This window comes from Glycine soja, chromosome 6, assembly GCF_004193775.1.
Source record: "Glycine soja cultivar W05 chromosome 6, ASM419377v2, whole genome shotgun sequence".
Lineage (NCBI taxonomy): Eukaryota > Viridiplantae > Streptophyta > Magnoliopsida > Fabales > Fabaceae > Glycine > Glycine soja.
In genome coordinates, this window is record NC_041007.1 from 4,611,607 (window position 1) to 4,631,548 (window position 19,942).

A 19,942-nucleotide genomic window follows, 5' to 3' on the forward strand; every position below is an offset into this window, starting at 1 on the left:
TCTAACTATATTTCACATTTGTTAATGTTTTTGGTGCATAACTGTTTTACAAACAAATAATTTTTTTATCATCACTTGTTACATATTTTGCCGGCGAACGGGTATTACAATATATGATGGAAATGCGATGTGTACAATGAAATGATGCTAATAATTCACTCACTCATTCCTGACATCAATCACTTTTTCAGTTTCTATTTCCATTCTTCTTGCTGGACTGCTCTATTTGTTACTGCTTCAACTCACAAGCTCTCTCTTTTTATTTTTCAAATATTATTTTTGAACCCCTAATTCTACTTTTCGTTTCAGTATTTATAGCCATTTATTTGTGTGAAGTGGGTTCAAGTAGCCTAATTCTTTTCAATTAGATTTTGTCTGATGGGATCAAAGGCGGCAATTTGGTTTTTCTTCAATTGAGAATTCTGATTAAAATAAAAGATAGACAAAATTGAGTGTTTACAAGCTTCTATAGGAGACGCTGCCTCTGTTAATAATTTATGCCAGCTACCCTAATGGTTGGTTACTTAGACTATAAATAACATTGTTATAACAGTGTATCTTCATCTCCGAATCCTCATTTTTCTCCTAGAATTGATGCAAGAAGGATAGTTAAGAAAGATAAAAAGAGCACCGAAATATTTTTGTGTAAATCTAGCGTATTTTGACTGCACTAAAACTTTTTGACTTAATGCATCCAAGTTGAACATACTATGTTTCCACAATAATTTCTCCCAACTACAAAAGGCGAGATGCTTTCCACCTTTGTATATTGCACCATGCTGTAGTGAAGGGGAACTCGTTGTAACCTTTTCCTCCGATTATAATGTTACATGATTAATTCAATTAGGATTCAACTGTCTGAAATCCTCTTTAAAAGAAAGTTAATAAAATATAATAAGTATGTCATAACATGTTAATTTTAGTCAAACTAGACAGTTTCTGAAAAACAGAATCAGAGGACACAAAGAATGGAGAAAGAAGTAGAACACGACAAATAAAATCATTTAGAAACATTATTGTTACTTAGGATGACACCATATTTTTTTCCTTATGCATTAGTCGATGCACAAGAAATTCGAATTTCACCCTTATCACCAGTTTTTACTCCAACACTAGTGAGCTTCAAGAAAGACTGATCCCAATTTTCAAAAAAAAGCTCTTGATCATTTGCAAAATCCACCACTAACTTCCTTGTGCTATCATTGCTTATCAAAACAGAATCTGATTGGAATAGCCCTTTGTGGGCCAGAAGATTTTGGTAGTACATGTTGTCAAAGGCCATAGATGTTTCAGGATCATTGTTCACTGTTACAGATGGTTGGACACCTGCTGGACACTGTTTTATTAGCTCATTAGCATAGTCACTGTTAAGGGTTTTGTCAATGAGCCTAAGCTTTCCCTTTGAATCTTCTTGAAAACGATCCCTGAATGAGCTGCAATGTGCTGTCCCTATGGTATGAGCTCCTGAAAAGCTTAAAAAATACTAAATAAGTATGTACTAGCATGATATCAAAGCAAACAGTGTGAAAGGTTAACATGTGTAATGGTTGACAATAAATTACATTATCAGATACTAATTTCAAACACCTTGGTTTGAATATATCCAAAATTTAGAAAAGATAAACAGTCCAAAAATGTTTATAGAACACCAAATGCTCAAAGCTCTAGTAAATTGTGGAATGTGAATAGTATAGATCTCAACTCATAGTATTAGGAGGCTAAAAATCAAAGGAAAGGTGATTGTTAAAATAAGCAAACCAAACACTAATAAAGCAAATTACATTTACACCTCGTGAGATTGCACACCATAATCCTACCTTTTTAACTCTCATGGTAACTGATCTCCTTAATTGTTAGAAATACATTACAATCATATTCTTTGATATCCAATAAGCACATTATTACACTATGTACTATTGTAAAGGGGTTACTGTAAAGGTTAAAAAGACATAGGTATTGTGCACGATCTCAAGAAATTACAGGCGTGTCAGTGTAATTTGCTTTAGATAAAACCATTCTCTTGAAAGTTACATGTAACAACTATTTGTGCTTTGGACACAGAATATGCACCTGAAAGGATGACAAGATCAAGTAAGGACAGTCCTTTAGAAGCAAAGAGTTTAACCATCTCATCCATTGAAAAACTGGTGTCCACAATGTTAGGTCTGACATTTGAAGCAACTGAAACCATCCCGTCTCTCCTACCTGTAGGAATCATAGTCCTTGGTCCACCAGCCTGTTCTCACGTGCCCTTCAGTTAATAACCGTACCAAAAGAGATGTCATGTCTATATATACCATTGAACAATATCAGCCATGCATTGAGGTAGAACTTACTATTTCAACAGCATCTCTAGCGGCTAGAGCTATTATGTCTGCACAAGAAACAGTTCCAGGGCAGAATTTCTCAAGGATCCTTTTTGCTGAATCTATAACTGTAAATCCTCCAACAGACCTATTTCCTGGATCACTTTGTTCTGTATTGTTCCCTTGTAGCATCAAAGAAGCATCACATCCCTGCATATAATAAAGTGATCCATTTCATCAAGGAAATAATTCACTGCAAGCTACAAAGAATTGTAAATACATGCAAACTCACTGTAAGCAACAATTGCAAATGCATGCAACCTCTTTGGTCATCTTCACTTCAATCACATTTGAATTTTCCATTACACAATTGGTTTTGTATTTGTTGAATGTTTAATTGGGAGACAAGTTACTTAGGAAAAGGTTATAATAAAACAAAGTAAACAGAAAATGTGATCTCCAAAAAAGGGGTGCATTATAATATATTGGTAGCTAAATTAAGTACATTACAAGCAGAAGAAAAGCACATTTCATGAAGAAGTTGAACGCTAACCTCCACAAAGCAATCATGGAAAACCAAGCGAAGAAGCTTTCCAGGAATAGTAGGATCAGTAGAAGAGGATGAGCTGACTATGTTTCTTATGATAGACTCTGCTGATGGACATGAAGCTGCATAGAAGTTGAAAGAGAGGCTACCCTTTACAAGGGAAACAAAAGAAAACATAACAAGAGAACAAACTGTTATGGAAAGAGTTCCTGTTCTTGTCTCCATAGAACCAAACTTTTTTAGTGGTTTTGGGACAGTGTTTTCAGTGTGTTGAGTCTTCCACTTGATAATGATACATACATATCATAAAAGGAGTAGAAGTAACCAGGAAAACGTACATATTTAAAACTACATTAATGTGGTTGGGTGAAGTCAGTAGGTAGATAGAGGGTTTGGTTATGCACTTCCCCATTACCAATTACTAGATGACTTCTCTCACCAGGCATTTAAAGTTGCTTCCAGGTAACTCTTATTCAGTTATAGGAACAAGTGTTGTGCTTCTGTACCGGGTTACTAATTAAAGGTGCTAAAATTAGTGAAATGCTAAAGAATTGATTTGGTGCTCTCATTAGTCATTACCCCCGATCAACTTTAAAGTCATTTTGTATTTGATTAAACGCTTTGTCAACTACATGAATAAAAAAGCTCCTGATGGATCAATGAAAAATAAATAAAAAATCAGATTAGGCATGCTATTATTTACAGAACTTTGTCGTATCCTTCACTTTTCCTTCTTACCTCGTGTTCTAAGTTTTACTAGAAAAGGAGGCTAGAAATACATTTTTTTTATTGATTAGAATTTATTAAAAATAAAAAATCAGGAAAAGGTTTAATATGATATGAGCCTAAAATATTGTAATTGTTCATAAATTTCATTTAATAAAAAGTAATATCTTCAAAAGAATTTGTCAGCGAGTGTTTCTAAAATTTCTCATAACCAGAATGTTGATAGTGCGCTCACACTCTTACGTTTATCTGGAGTGTATTGTTAAATAATTTCTCGGTTTTAATTTATCCATCTGTCTTTTGACAGTAGTTATTTGTTTTAAAATACCTTTTATTAAAAAAAATGCTAACAAATAATTTCTAAGTAATCATTAAAATTTAAGAATGAAAGTTTTTTAAAGAAAATGTTACCATAGTATTTGTTAATATATCACTGAAATGATTTAATTATTTTACAATTATACTCGAATTATTTGAATGATGATGTTTTGGTTGAAGAAAAACCATATTATTCCGATAATTAGTTTAGTGTAAGTAGTATGTGTTAGTTCTACGTCCATGATCTATCAAAAGCAGGGTTAGTTATGGTTTTTCTTAAGATGTTTATCACCTTTGTAGACGTGTAATCTGAAACGAAGAGAGTACTTATTTACTGTGAACGTGTGGCGTGTATGCTGCATCACGATTTATGTTCATGTGTGCCACATTTATGGCTGTAGTTACTAAGACACGGCACAGCAGAGCAAGCAAAATAAATTAAAACCATTAGAAGGGAGAGAGTGACGTTAAACGGCTAAATTGAGTGGAAAACCTGGGCAAACCCATTTTAAACACAGATAAATAATTATTACTACTTTTTTTACAGACTATCTATTATTTTTATTATTGTACAACCATTCATCATAATAGTGACTATACCTTGTCATATTTTCAATATAGCCTATCCTATTCTCATTTAACTTTTCCCAGAGAATAACTTAAAGTGGGATGGAAGTTGAGTTTTAACGTCATTTGATTGGCAGTCAGCTATTTTGATTGGAGACCTAGCGACCAAAAGATATGGATGATGATTGAATAAATATGGATATCCGCATCTAATTCCTAACAAGTTGAACTTTTCGTTTCATTTGTATTTATGTGTTTTTTTTTCATCTCACTTTTCATTTGCACCTCCTCAATTCAAATTAAATAAAAATATGGAGACAAAATTTTAGAAATATACTTATACTTTTATAAAAGTTAGGAGATATATTTGCATCTCCTCAATTCAGAATATATAAAAATACGGAGATAAAGTACAAAATTCTAAATATATAATTATACTTTGATATTCAATGTCGATCCGTCACCCCTACACTTTCCAAATACTACTAGGTGAGGTGAGAACATTCTGCACTAATTAACCGCAAGAACTTGTTTGAATAAACTTCTCTTTAAATACTTATAGGAGAAAAAAATAAGAAAAAAATGAAATAAGTTTTTTCATTATCTAACAATTAATTAAATTGTAGATGTTCTTTCATCTTTTAGAAAAATTATATGAGAGAATTTTTATAAATTAACTAATAGAAAACTCATTTTAATTTAAGGAGAATCTCCTCTCATTCAAATTAGCTAATAATGACATGCAGGTGGCACAATCGTTCGCCACCTTTTCTTTTGTGTGTGGGCGGCATGAACTGAGATTAGAAACATCAGATATTTGATGATGGAGATTGGAAATCTACAACTCTAATTGCTATGAACTTTTCTTTTTTATTTTAAAAAAATGGTTAGTTGATATACATGAAACTTAACTACAACATTAGAGGGTAAGAAAATCCAAAATCTAGGGAATGCCCATCATGAGTCACTCGTTTGTAAGCACTAGGCATAAAATGTTAGCTGCAGATCATTACCAATTCAGTATGTTAATTTGCAACAACGATTCACAAATTTGAAGTCTCAGTTTCAACGTTATCAACTTTTGGGAGCTCTTCATCATCATCCTCAGCCACATCATCAATGGGAATGTCCTCGCTAACATAAGCAGTGCCTAGAAATATATACGAAATAGTGCTGCAAGTCATCATAATGAAAAAGATCAAATATATACTGACAATACGAGAGTAATGCTATTAACAAAAAATTTGCAATCACAATTGCAAACCAGTTAAAACGTTTTTAGCCATGTGTATGGTTATTGGTTGCCAACAGTGTAGTTAAGCAAGCTATATATTCTACATAAATAAAATGAGCATTGAAAAGTAAATAAATCTTTCAAAGGACCCGGTTTAGGCAAATTAGCAAGATAAGTCATCCAACTTGTGTTGATAGAAGCCTATGAATGAAGGAAGCCAGGGGAAAGATGTTAGGCAGAGCATAAAGACCGGCTTCGAGGGCCAGGACCTCCAGAAGTATAAGGAAGAAGGGAATTCAAGAGTAAAAGACAATATATTTTTCCATGCTTGATTGATTATTTACATAGATATTTATAGCATTTTCTTGATAACAGAATTATACCATTTTGCCTACAGGAATATTCTACTAATAGAATTTGTTATGCTTGTCTGTCCTAGGGAGACAAACATCAACCAAGCCAGATCGTGCTGATGCTGCTTTCTAATTGTCTAAACTGCCCTTAAGCGTAATCCTTCATATATGATGGCCTTGTGACTTTCCTTTTGGACTTTTCTGCTTTCTGCACCCTTAGTTCCTCACTGGTGGCTGTTATGCCTTCTGTTTCTGGTGCTATGTCCTTGACTTTTGGTATCCTATCAAAAGACATACTAAGAAGCCGTCCTTAAGTTGACAGGAGAAATAAATGTCACAACGGAGGTGAGCAAGCAATACCAAAAAACTTCCCCTTTGGCATTGATTCGCTCTTTAATAAAAGCACTACAAAGGGCGACATCAGTTAAGGACAGCACTAAGCTAAGACAGACCAATTAACATAGGGGCCCAGCCCATAGCTATGGGCTTTAATTCCACATGTATCTTTTATTTCTGTTTTGTTATAATTATTATCATTAAAAAAAACAAAAGTGCAAGCTGGGACACAGTGTAGCGATATTAGCTTATATTAGTAGATCAAGGACTGTGATTATAATAAGAAAAGCTGCCAGCCCACTAGGGTCTTCTCCACAAGAATACTAAAATAATCTCCAAACCTCCAATTTATTCAGAGCAAAGTTAGATATCAAATTTTCACTATAGGCATGACATACTTCTATCTTATCATGAAACTGTAATTTCATAACACCACAACATCAAGAGATAGCTCAAATTAAAAGAAGAAATCAACTATGAGAGAGAGAGCAATTTGAAGGATGAAGTGATAAAAAATGTTGACCACGAAGTTCACTCGTATGCCAAAATGATTTAATGTTTGTTAACTCGTTGACAAGTGTACCAAATCGTCACAAGTAATAAAGTTCTCGGAAGTCCGAGTGTCGAATCCACATGGACTTTGTTTGTTTGTACTTATATTAATGCAAACCCAATTTAAAAGCAAGAGATAAGAATTTAAAATAAAAGATAAAGAAAGATAGAAGATTAGGTAAAGAAAAGATAAGATATTTAAAGATTAAATTAGAAGATAAAAGAAAAGATAAGATATTTAAAGATAAAATTAGAAGATAAAAGATTGAAAGATCAAAATAGAAGATAAAATATTTAAATTGAGATATGATAAAGATAAGAATAACTACTTCTAAGAAAACCCAATAGTAAAATAAGGAATAACTACTTCTAAGAAAAGCCAACAATAAAATAAGGAATAAAATTTATATATTAAAATTGCTAAAACCTAACAAGTCTAATCAGCCTAGATATATGGATTCAGGATTTGTCTGTTATCAATACCAGTGAACTAATTTTGTCCCACATCTATTCATCTACTTGCCCCTGATGCCTCATGATAACAAACCTACCTTAATTACCTATCTTCCAAATACCCTTTGCGAAGACTTAATAACTAAGATGCATTAAGATTACATTCTAGATGTTTGCTAAAGCATGGACATTGGGTCAATGTGAGCCCTATGATTTCTTTCTTTTATTGTTCTATTAAGCGTTACCCTCTCCTGAGTGGCCTCACCCTTAAAATCGATTCACGCATTCATTCCTTATCCCTAATTAGGCTTTACCTTCTCACGAGTGAACTAAAGACTAACAGAAAATAAAGTCCGAGATGCAGAATAAATAAGAAAGAAAAGCAGATAAAAGAACCTAGAAGGAAAACCCTCTAAATGATAACCCGATAATTTCTTCCTTTTCTCTCCCGAGTGGACTAAACCCTAACAGAAAATAAGGTCCGAGATACAGGATGAAAAAGAAAGAACAATAAATAAAAGAACCTGGAAGGAACTCCTCTTTTTATTGATAACTCTTGAAATGCTTCATACATCATTGACTTTTTAGGTCTGTCAGGCCCTAGCTAGGGGGTTTAGCCACTCATAGTCATGAGTCGTGAGGGTTTACAATGAGAAGGGGGTGAAAGAAAGGAAGTAAATGAAACCCCTAGGAGAGGGGGTTCTGTGACGGTGTTTCTGTCCCTTGGACTGGCTCTCTATTTATAACTGCTGAAGTGGGCTTTGGACCTTCGTAGGCGCGCTTAGCGCGTGTACTTCCTGGCCCGCTTAGCCCGTGACGCGCGCTGAGCGCGCGTATTGGGCTGAGGCTTCAAATTTTCTTCTTTTCTTCAATTTTTCTGCCCTTTTTGCTTGTTACACCTCCAATTTTTATATCTGCAACCAAAAATTCAATTTAATTAATTTTCTAACTTTTAATCACAAATAACTGCTAAATAATTAATTTCAGGCCAATATTTGACTAATTTTCTACTATCAAAATACAATTATTTAGCAGTTATCAATGTCCCCAAAGTATTCTCCAGATTTCTCCCCAACCTGTTCCATTTTATGTAAAAAATGGACTGGCTTTCCATCTATGACCATTAAAAGGGCTAAACTTAACCTTTTTAAATTGAAGGAGAAGGATAAGGTGACAAGTCCTTTGCTTCAGGATTCCTATCAAGAAGATATGGAAGTTCCAGAAGCCGCAAAAAAGATTCTGTCTGAGGATTTTGAGGATTCACTGCAAAAAAATAGAAGAGATGAAAATTAAATAATTAACGCTTATAGAATTACGTTTTAAACTAGGACATGACAGCATGGGCATTGCACAATGAAATCATGGCTAACATCATTATATGAGAACTGTCTTCTATTTTTTTTTCTTTCCTACAAGCTAAAACTATACTATTAGAAAGGTCAGAAAAATCAATTAGTAAAAGGGGTAGACGTTCCCATCATAGAAGCGACTTTAAATTGTGACTAATTTAGGATTTAGGAAGTGATTGACAATTTGACATTCAATTGAAAGGAATATTTTATTGTTTGAAATAGGGTGCATTTACTGTATTACTACAACACAAAATACAAAAATCAAACTTTTTTAATTGACATATGTACAAGTTATGGGAAAACACAATAATCAACACTGCCTAATCATAACATGCATATAAGATGTACATGCATGGGAGCTCACACAAAGTACACAGAAGATTAGACAGCTACAAATTAGCCCAAAGACTTATGTGATCATGATTAGAATATCTTTATCCAGAGAACAAGCTGGACAAATTTTAATTAGTGATTTACAATGTATACTTTGTAATGGAAAACAAAAGAAATAGAAATACCAGCAAAAGCACCACCAAAATTGGATCATGAAGGGTCATAACATGGAGCTGATCTAACAAATTCAAAAGGTTTGCACCCCCTCTCTTGTAGCCTGCTTCTAACCCATTCAAGACAATCTTCCATCTCAAGATTTATCCCTCTGTCAGCAAGTGCATATAGCATTATTATTATTATTTGAAGGGGAAGAGGAAAGGGAAGGACAAAAAAGATTTTATTTGACAACTCAAATCCTAAATGTTAATTAAGGTGCTTTCACATGCATATACACACCTGAAGTCTGCACCTTTGTAAGTCAAAGGGAATATATGGTTGAACTTCCGTGTTATTGCTAACCATTCTTCATCGCACTGAATCTCATAAGGTCCTGCATCTGATTCAATTTCCACAATCTAAAGGCACAGAACATGCCATGATTGTAATCACTAACTCAAACAACTATCATGAGGATTAACCCTGAAAATTAGAGTGCAATGCCTATACCTGTAAGAAATCACACCCAGCAATACATTTATCCAGTACAAGAAATTTTGTCAGTGGACCTCCTTCCCCATGTTGAACAAGAGTAGCAAATTTGCAGTGTAAGTGAGCTGAAAACCAATAATGTGGTTTCAATTTTTCTAGAAGTTCAGCAGCAGGTTTACTACCTAGTCTTTTTTCCTCTATCTGGCAAAAATATATCAGGTACAGAAATAAGAAACTGTGTTGTGATATAAAGTGTAATTAAAAACCAATATCTATATGACTGCTCTAGAAATGATTATGATGGCTTCACATTTCCCTCAAACAAAAAAAAGCAAATTAACATCCAGCATACACAACACACAGAATGATTATCACAAAAACCTTGCAATTTCAATAACTTAAAAATTATAACTATAACAAATCTCACCTCTTGCAAAAAATAAGGCTTGCGTCAAACAAGCTCCCTCCAATCCCCATGATCAGTGATTCTCACGGGCCAATCATGCGAAAGAAAAACATCAATTAGCTCCTTGACTTGCATCAGTTTGCGAACATCATATTCGCAAACATGATACACAGACTTAATGGTATTATGATCATAGGGAGGCCTCTCAAAGTGTCCTACATCAAACAAAAACCCCATTCAGATTCAACAAAATTCAGAAACCCACGATTCACAAACAAAAAAAACAACCTAATTTATAGTCGAAAGATTTATAAATCCCAGAGAGGCCACCAATTCGAAAATTCCCAAACCTCACCACCCCAGCAGCTCTCAAGAAGTATATATTAGGAGCAGCCCATCCTCCATAGTACCTACAACAAACACATAATCAAACACTTATCAAAACCCTAAATCACATTGCAACGGCCAATGTTTTTTTAAAAAAAAAACAGTCTGCAACAGTAATTTTGGCTGCATAAGCCGCATTTGTCCATAATTTCCCACAATATAAATAAACGCAGCGAAACCTCAACCTAGACCCAAAATCCTAAACCCTAAATATTTTAAAAGCATGGAAAGAGTTATCAGAGTGTGAACTGACAGTTCCCAGAGATAATTGGAAGCTTCGTGGTTGCCGCCAATGAAGATGGTGGGTAGGGGGCGACCTCGGCGCCGGAACAGTACTTCCAGAAGGAGTTCGTGGAGCGGAATTTGAGAGGGACGTTCAAGCTCTTCAAGTCATGCTCGTTCCTCACGGCTTGGAAATCGCCTCAGCAGAGGAGGAGGTCGATTTTCGTGTTTTCGAATTTCTCCAACTGTTGAAGGGTTCTGTACACATTGTCCAGGTCACCGTGCATGCACCTTTCCACCACTATCTTCATCCTCCTCGCCCCGTTTGATGATCGGAAACCCAGTCAAAACCCTAATCACAACTTCGCTGGACAGCCATACCCGCCATTGGTTTTTCTAATTTCAGTTATTTCGTACTTCCTCTCTTTTTTTTCAAATTTCAAATATAAGAAAAAAAATCATATAAAATGAATTAATCGCATTTACTAATTTTAATTAAAAAAATATTTTTTAATTTATTCTTTATTTAAATTTGGTTTTTATTTTTATGTGCAACACTTGGTATTTGTTAGGAATAAAAAATAGTTATTAAAATTAAAACATCAATTAAATAAAATATATTTTAGAGATAATAACATTAAATAAGATAAATTAGTTGAAATTTTTATATACTATTTTAGATAAGAAAAATGTATTTTTTTTATATCTGAGACAAAGGTAGTATTTCTTAAATAATTTAAATAATTATTTAGTATGAGTTTTATTTATATTCTAAGTCAATGTAAATTTTAAACAAATTTCGTTTTATCAAGTTATATTTTTTTTCATTTTTTTCAGAAATAATCATAAGTATTACGTGATAAATAAGGTATTAAATGTTTATATACAAATTAAGTTTAATTTTTATATATTATTAGTATAAAAATATTATATTAAGCAAGAAATAATCATCAAAAAATTATAATTGATAGAGTTTTTTAAATAATTATTACTTCTTCCGATCTTATTTAGAAGACTTAATTACCTAATTGATTAAAAAATAATTAATAGTAATGAATATGTCCTAAGAACTACCGTATAACCCTGTACAAAAAAAAAAAAGAATTGCCACTTAACATTAACTCGTGCCAAAGATTTTTTTTTAGAGGAAGAACTTAGGGGTGTATTGGATTGGGATTTTGAGAGAATATTTTGACAAAAACAATCTTGAAGATTTTAAAAGATTATGTGGAATTGTATTGATTTTGTGGGATTTTAAAAGATTTTTTTTAAAAGACTTTTTACAATCAAGATTCTTAACCCAAGATTTTAATGGATTTCTAACACAGATTTTTAAGATTTCAAAGTACTTTATGGATTTTTAAGATTTTGAAAGATTAATACATTTTAAACAAAAAAATAACGGAAGTTACAAAAGTGAATGAAAAAGATAATAAATAAATTATAATGTTTGAATAAAGAAAATAAAAACGATAGAAATTTTAAACCTTTTAATAACAAAGTCATTATTGCCTAAAAAAATAATAACAAAGTGATTCTCACTTCATGTTCGCCTAATTATTAGCATTTCTCCACATATCTGAACCTATATTAGTCTTCCATATATTAACATCTTCTCGTTCCTGCTCTTGTGTTTGAACAATGGGTTCATGATCATTGTCTTCGTAATTTGGTAACACTGAAGATGAAGATGAAGACTCGTCAGTAGGTTCCACGGGAAATTCATCAGAACGACATTCTTTGCGAAGAAAATTATGAAGTGCTGCACATGCCAACACAATAACAATTAAAAAATTATTAACACAATAATAATAATAATAACACGCTGTCAAAAAAATAATAATAACACATTAATAATTAACATTTTAATAATAACACAAGAAAATAATAATAATAATAATGGACGTTGTAAAAAAACAAGTTGAAGAAACAGAAAAAAAAAGAGTTTTTTATTTTGATTTGCATATACAGTACTAAAAAAAAGTAATATGAAATCTTGATGCATATCAATTGCCATTCTTTTGATGCATATTCATTGCCTGGACGTCGAAAACAATATGAATACGAAATCTTGAAGCATATACAACATCCTTTTCTTTTGATTTGCGTAATATACATATAGTATGAACAATATTGACTATCGATTGCCATTAAAAAAATAGGTAAAATTGATTGAAAAGTTGTAAGAGAATGAACCTGGTAGTGGTTTGTGTCTTGTTCGGCAGGAGAAGAAAAAGTCTTTGGAAGATTATGAAAAGTCTCAAGGGTTTGGGTGAGATTGTTGGATGAGTATTTTATGTGTATTTCTAACTAAAAAGTCTCTCAAAATTCATTCCACAAAAGAATCCATCAAAATCTATTTACTTTTGAATACCAAAAGACATTTTAAAAGTGGTAAGAAATCTCAATTGAATACCAACAGATTTTGTTGCCCTGAAAAAAAAATCTTTATTATCTTAATGGAATACCACAAGATTTGTTTATATTTTATAAAAGTCTTAATTGAATACCACAAGACTTTTTAATCATAAAAAAGTCTTTTAAAATCCTTTGAAATCTTAATCCAATACACCCCCTTAATTTATTTGATATGATATAATAGATAAAATATTTTTAAACTACGGTTAGCAATTCTTGCCATTTATTTATTTATTTATTCTTTAAAAAGAAGAAGTTTGAAGGTCAAAACGTGTAAGTCATGTGTGTTGGCAGTGTTTAACCTAACTTTCTTCCAATTTTGTTTTCTTCTAAGAAAAAGAAGTTGAACCAATCTTAGTATGTACAGGTATGAATATCTTTCTCTTCGTCCAAGCAGATCTGAAGTATTTGCCTTATTGGGTCGAATGCCTTCTGCCTTGGGTTATTAACCCACTCTTAGTCTTGAAATGGGTTCTTTACAAGAAAGAATCACTTCTACCAAAGAGAAGAAGGATCTATAACTTCTATTCAAGCAGTTTATGTTGCAATTTTCTATGATATTTGAATATATATTGTCTTTACCTTAATACATGTAAAGGTGTATTACGATTTACGACCACTTCTTAAATATTGAATAATTATAATTTATTTATTTTTTACAAAATGAAGATCAAATTTAAATTTTCGCATACTAGCCAAATTCCATCATTAGGTGAATCCTAAACATGTACTAGTAATTAATAATATTTAAACAATAAAAAATTTGTAATCAATAAATATTTAAGGAATATCTCATTTTACGAATCTACATAGTTGATGAGTTTTTCGAATAATAAATGAAATCAATGTTACAGATCTCATCCACAGTATTTATCATTTTAATTACATGTCCATAAATAGTGAGTACAGTAATATTGACCATTATTATATGGCCAGGAACGACACACGAAACGTGCAAGTCTCTCTTGTCCTCTGTTTCTTGCTCGTTTTAGTTTGTGTTTGTGCTACCTTCTTCGCTCTTCACTTTTGTTGTCTAACATGGCGTTGGTGAATCCGTTTCTGTCTCCCCCTCGAACTCCCCTCTCTCTGCGAGTTTCAGCTCCGCCAAACCAAGCACTACTACGTTGGACTCTCTGCTCCCAATATTCATTCAAACCATCATCACTAAGATCGAAGCACGCCATGTGTGGCGCCACTGCCGACATCAAGGCTGCACCTTTAGCTGATGGAGAAGCAGATCACGCGGTTCTTGTGGGCCCCGCCAGCGAGGACGAGAGAAAAGGAGACTATGACTGGACACAGGAATGGTACCCTTTGTATCTCACTCTGAATGTGCCCGAAGATGCACCTTTGGGTCTTAGAGTGTTTGATAAACAGCTCGTCTTGTTCAAAGATGGCAATGGCCAGTTTCGCTGTTACGAAGATCGCTGCCCCCACAGGTCACTCACTGCTTATCATTCTAGTTGAGGGTCGAGTTTTTTATTTTATAATTTTTTTATCGGCATACGTTAATTGTTAGTTTTTATTAGAAGAAGGATCAAATTCGCCACCTTTCTCTCATTCTCTTCTTTCTTAACCACCCAACCAATCTTCTAGTTACATCTCCTCAGTTTGTTTATTTTCATTGTGTCATCTTTGATCACACCGGGAATTCATCATGCAATTTGTGGACAGTACTTAGATACAGTTACTTATGTGTTTTTGGAGATCAGAGTTAGAGTTTTGCTTCGATAAATAACCATTAAATTTGACGACATTACTCGGATGTAGTTACATATGTGTGTTTAAAGTTGTTCAATCAGAATTAGAATTTTACTTCAATCGTGCAAATTTTTATTAAGCGGATTATTGAAGTGAAATTCCAATTCCAATGGAGGACTGTACCAAAGTACCTAAAGAAACTGATTTAAGTGTTCTCTTTTGACTAAATGCAAATAGCATAATTACGTGCTTAGCTTTTCTCAATTAGTGAATTTTGTAGCTTCACTGGTTGATGTTTGTCATGTTTGTCACGGTAAAACATACACGAAGTTTCTCAAGTGCTTTTATTGTTGTTCTCTAATAAGAATTAGTTATTTTTTATTATGTAAAATATCAAAGTGAAACTTAAATTGTAATTAGAGAAAAAATATCAAAAACACACTTACAGTACTGTATTGTAGTATAAGTTTTATGCTTTCAGTGATTGCAAATAGCATAATAAAGCTAGGTGCGTAGCTTTTCTCAATATTGTTGCTTGACTGGTTGATGGTTGTCATGTTTATCAAGTGCTGGACCTTATCCTTTTGTACAATTCAGGTTAGCAAAATTATCCGAGGGGCAGTTGATTGATGGAAGGCTTGAGTGTTTGTACCATGGATGGCAATTTGAAGGGGAGGGCAAATGTGTGAAGATACCCCAGGTTGGTTACACAGCTACAGTTATCCTCCGCTAAACCAAAATTCTAATGGAGTTGCTTCCAGATTAAGGCCGTGATGTTGACGATTCTTTTTCTGTTTTCAACAGCTTCCAGCTGATGCCAAAATCCCTCAGGCAGCTTGTGTTAAAACATATGAAGTGAGGGACTCTCAAGGTGTTATTTGGGTGTGGATGTCCCTCAAGACACCTCCAAATGTTAGTAAACTACCTTGGTTTGAGAACTTCGCAAGGCCGGAGTTTCAAGATATTTCGACAATTCATGAACTCCCTTATGATCACTCTATTCTTCTGGAGAACCTGATGGATCCTGCTCATATCCCAATCTCACATGACAGAACAGATTGGACTGCAAAAAGGGAGGATGCTCAGCCGCTGAGTTTTGAGGTGACCGAACGAACCCATAGAGGGTTTGCAGGTTGGTGGGGCAGAGAGAAAGACGGATCCATGCCTAACTTCTTGCGGTTTGAGGCTCCTTGTGTTCTACAAAACAACAGGGAAATTGTTGATAAGAATGGTGAAATAAACTACTTCAGTGGTCTGTTCCTTTGCAGACCAACCGGGCAAGGGAAATCCATGCTAATAGTGAGATTTGGAGGAACAAAAAGATCACCACTAGCAAAAGTGTTTCCTAAGTGGTACCTCCACCAGAATGCAAGCAAGGTGTTTGAGCAAGACATGGGATTCTTGTCATCACAAAATGAAATTCTTCTGAAAGAAAAGGTTTCAACAAAGGAACTATACCTGAATCTGAAATCATCAGACACATGGGTTGCTGAATACAGGAAGTGGATGGACAAAGCGGGGCATGGAATGCCATATCATTTTGGTCACAGCACTATCTCTTTGCCTAAAGAGCCTGCTGTGGTTGAACATGCTCCTGCGGGACTCGTCGCGGGACAATCAGCTTCTTCACCTACCAAGGGGGGCATTGGTACAATGCATGCCCCAAATTTCGCCAACAGATATTTTAGGCATGTGATTCATTGCAAAGGATGTAGAACCGTTGTCAAAGCTTTCGAAGCTTGGAAAAATGCCCTTTCAGCTGTGGCAGTTGCATTAGTTGCTCTGGCAATTCTGGTATCTGGGAGACAATGGAAAGCCCTTCTCTTGGCATCTGCAGCTCTGTGCTCCGTTGGAGTCTATGCTTGCTCAATCGCCATTGCGATGAATACAACAAATTTTATTAGGACACATAGGAGATTGTGAGTGACTAGTTGTAAAAATAGTTGTTCAAATGAATACTAAACAGTTTGTCTTACGACTAAATGAGTTATTACAGAGTGGTTGTGTCTGGCATAACACTTATAAAGTTTTTGAGTAATTTTGATTTTGCAAAATTAAAATTAAATTTAAGGTAAAGTGATTTATATTTGAAAGATTTTACTTCAAAAACATGTTTGTGATAAAATTTCGTATTAACTTTCAAAATGAGCACAAGTTATAATTTTCACTTCTAGTATTGGTTTTTTTGGTACAAACTTATAGTAGTATTGTGCTTTAATGGTAAACTTGATTTTAGTTTACGGTACCTAAACAAGGCAAAAATAATGCTAAATCACGTTTGTCCGAGACGTTTAAACACGCTAACAGTTGGATGTCATCTAACATGACTAATTATCTTATCGTTCTCTGTTATTCAAACCAGACAAGGAAAAGAAGATAAATGTTCTTCCTATTGATAAATTTACCGAAGAGATCCGACGGGGGGGAATATGCTTTGGCAGAAAACCATCGATATATTATTATTCCAGATTTTTTCTTAACATGAATTTGCAGCATTTTGGGCTGCAAATTGGTCAAGAGGGATTCATACATTGATAATGTTAGAAAGACAAGAGAGAAAAAACAATTAGCGCACAAGATTGTTATATTACAGGTGGAGTCTATGATTATTTTTTCACAAAATTAACCTCAACCGAACAGTCCCCTTAAAATTCAAACCGATCATGAATGACTTCATTTAATGCGCTCTGTTAGGGGACTTAAGCTTTTACGTGTTGAAACAGAATAACCTGTATCTTGATGGTTTCAAAACTCCTACATATTTCATTTAGTAAAACAATGGCATTTATACAAGTTGATGATTATATACTGCTTCTAATAACATGCCAAATTGTCAATGTTAAAAACTGAATAACAAGACAATACTGATCAATGCAAAATTAATCTGCAAGCTAGAGGTTGTTTGCATCTGTCAGACACATGTAAAACGAGGTACTGTATAATAATATAACTACATTTTTCACCGCTTCCAATCCATGATGCTCTACCATTTGAGTAGTAGCTTTGGTACTAGGAAGAAGGAGGTTCTCCCAACCACTTTGCACGAAAGCCTGTTCCTTGACAATCAGAACATCACATTGATCCCTGAATAATTAACAAATTATTAAATTAAAGACCAAAATAAGTCCCTTGTAAACTGTTATGCCAAGAGTATACAGGTGAAGAGAGTTCGCATTAATCTTTTGCCACAGAGATATACCTTTCCAGTGCAAATAATGCAGGTAGTGTTTCTGGATGGGACTTCACAAAGCATGTTATCACCAAGAATAAAAAAACCAGTACCCGCACACCATTTACATTCAATATGCCCTTTTGAGTCGCAAGACGAACACACGATTGGCCTTGGTTGCTGTAAGCATCATAAATATATGAGACCAGCTTAGAAATATCAAAATGAATGTTTAAGTTAGACCACTCTATGAGGTACTCTCCTACACAGCAGGAGTAAGATAAATTTTAAATTTGGTATACTACCAAAAATTGTCTTTCCGTACAAAATCTCTCTCCTATTCCTTTCCATTGCAATGATTATGCAAGAACAACCTAATAATCCCAGTGTTAATAATGATGTCCTTTAATAAATATGTTCTATTTAGCATTGAATTTGATTGGAATTGAAAGACTCTCAACTAATCTTGAATTGTCGTATTATTGAGATTAATACAACAACAAAGCCTTATACCACTAGGTGAGGTTGGCTACATGGATCACATGATGTCATTCGACAAGGTCAAAAACCAAAGTTTCAGAAATATTATTAATTCTAAGATCTTCCTTGATGATGTCCTCCAACATCCTTCTTGGTCTCCCTTTTCTCCTTTTCCAAGAGCTAAAAATCACGCAATCTACTATTTCGATTAATAATAGCTACTTTAAAAATCATATCTGGGTATTATTTAATTGGTTGATAATGTAAAGACTGTTACCCAGTGACTGTATAAAAATTAAACTCACTTAAAGCTGTCCCTAGAAAGGATTCAAAGTCATACAAGATGCAAACTACACAGTACAGACTAATTTAAAGTGGAAAATCATGTAAACAACCATGGACAAGTGACAACCCAATGACTATAATCGGTCAAAACTTTCCACAAACACATTAAAACGGGAACCTTGAAAGGATAATTGATCAGCATAGGCATAGCCATAAGGCTTGATAAACAACTAACTACCTTAACACAAAGAAGGTCTAACTCGGCTGGTTGACCAGGTGCGAATGAGTTGTTGTAAACCCCTTGGTAACCTATCTTCTGACGAATAAAAAAAAAACTACCATAGCAACGCACATAATTCAGTGTTTCAACGGAACATGGCATCTATAAGATCAATTAATATAATTCGAACATTTAAAATAAAGTGAACGCGCATATGATATTCAAATTTCTAAAAAAGGAAGTAAATTTATGAAAATAGAAAACCCCAAAGCATCATAGAAATTGGGGATAGAGTCCCGATAGAGAGAGAGATAGAGAGATTGAACCTTAGAAATTGACCAAGCTCGTTCGATGCGTCTGGTGAAATCAGCGGAGGAAGAGTCCACCATAGAAACCTGAACACGCAAGCCACAACTTCTATTGTTGCCCCTCACCTTTAATGCATTATGAATTGGGATTTGAATTGGTGATATCAACAAATTCTTATTGTGAATCAGCGCAGACCCGCTACCACAAGATACACACCTACTCATTTTCTCTTTCGTTGCATTCTCTACTATAATCACAATAGCGATGGAAGATTAATCAATGAATGATTTTTGTTCTTGCCGTATAAGGAAAACACTCTCCATAAGCATATTATTATTATTACTACAAAAATATTTAATATTGCTTGGACTGGACCCACTGCTCCATGTAAACGTGTATATTGTTCTCTTTTGATTTTTCCAAAAACCAAAACGGAGGGAGAAAAAAAATCTGCCCATTTTTTTTCTTGAAAACAAGATATTCCAATAACAAAAAATTATAGAAATAGAATTTGTTACCAATAATTATTTTATGGGTGTTACGAATTAGTATTTTTTTAAAAATGGTTAAGAAGTTAAAATTAAAAAAATTATTATAAAAATTATAAGAAATACAAAAAT

The 19,942-nt window shown here is 33.8% G+C and overlaps 2 protein-coding genes, 1 long non-coding RNA gene and 1 pseudogene across 3 annotated transcripts; 1 reads left to right on the forward strand and 3 right to left on the reverse strand.

The window, feature by feature from the left end:
* Positions 1–869: 869 nt before the first annotated feature.
* Positions 870–11,141, reverse strand: LOC114414173 (annotated as a pseudogene).
* On the reverse strand, positions 5,315–6,075 carry LOC114414901. Its single transcript, XR_003667286.1, has 2 exons — positions 5,848–6,075; positions 5,315–5,614 (listed from the first exon to the last, which is right to left on the reverse strand). It is a non-coding gene; the product is annotated as an uncharacterized LOC114414901 (long non-coding RNA).
* A 2,938-nt stretch (positions 11,142–14,079) lies between the features above and the next one.
* Positions 14,080–16,913, forward strand: LOC114414902 (protein TIC 55, chloroplastic-like). The gene is made up of 3 exons (XM_028379348.1): positions 14,080–14,597; positions 15,457–15,559; positions 15,664–16,913. The coding sequence occupies exons 1-3, from the start codon at positions 14,197–14,199 to the stop codon at positions 16,780–16,782; spliced, it is 1,623 nt and encodes a 540-aa protein (XP_028235149.1). The 5' UTR covers positions 14,080–14,196; the 3' UTR covers positions 16,783–16,913.
* Positions 16,914–17,595: 682 nt separating this feature from the next.
* On the reverse strand, positions 17,596–19,660 carry LOC114414903. The gene is made up of 3 exons (XM_028379349.1): positions 19,340–19,660; positions 18,059–18,208; positions 17,596–17,943 (listed from the first exon to the last, which is right to left on the reverse strand). The coding sequence occupies exons 1-3, from the start codon at positions 19,544–19,546 to the stop codon at positions 17,932–17,934; spliced, it is 369 nt and encodes a 122-aa protein (XP_028235150.1). The 5' UTR covers positions 19,547–19,660; the 3' UTR covers positions 17,596–17,931.
* Between the last annotated feature and the right edge of the window lie 282 nt (positions 19,661–19,942).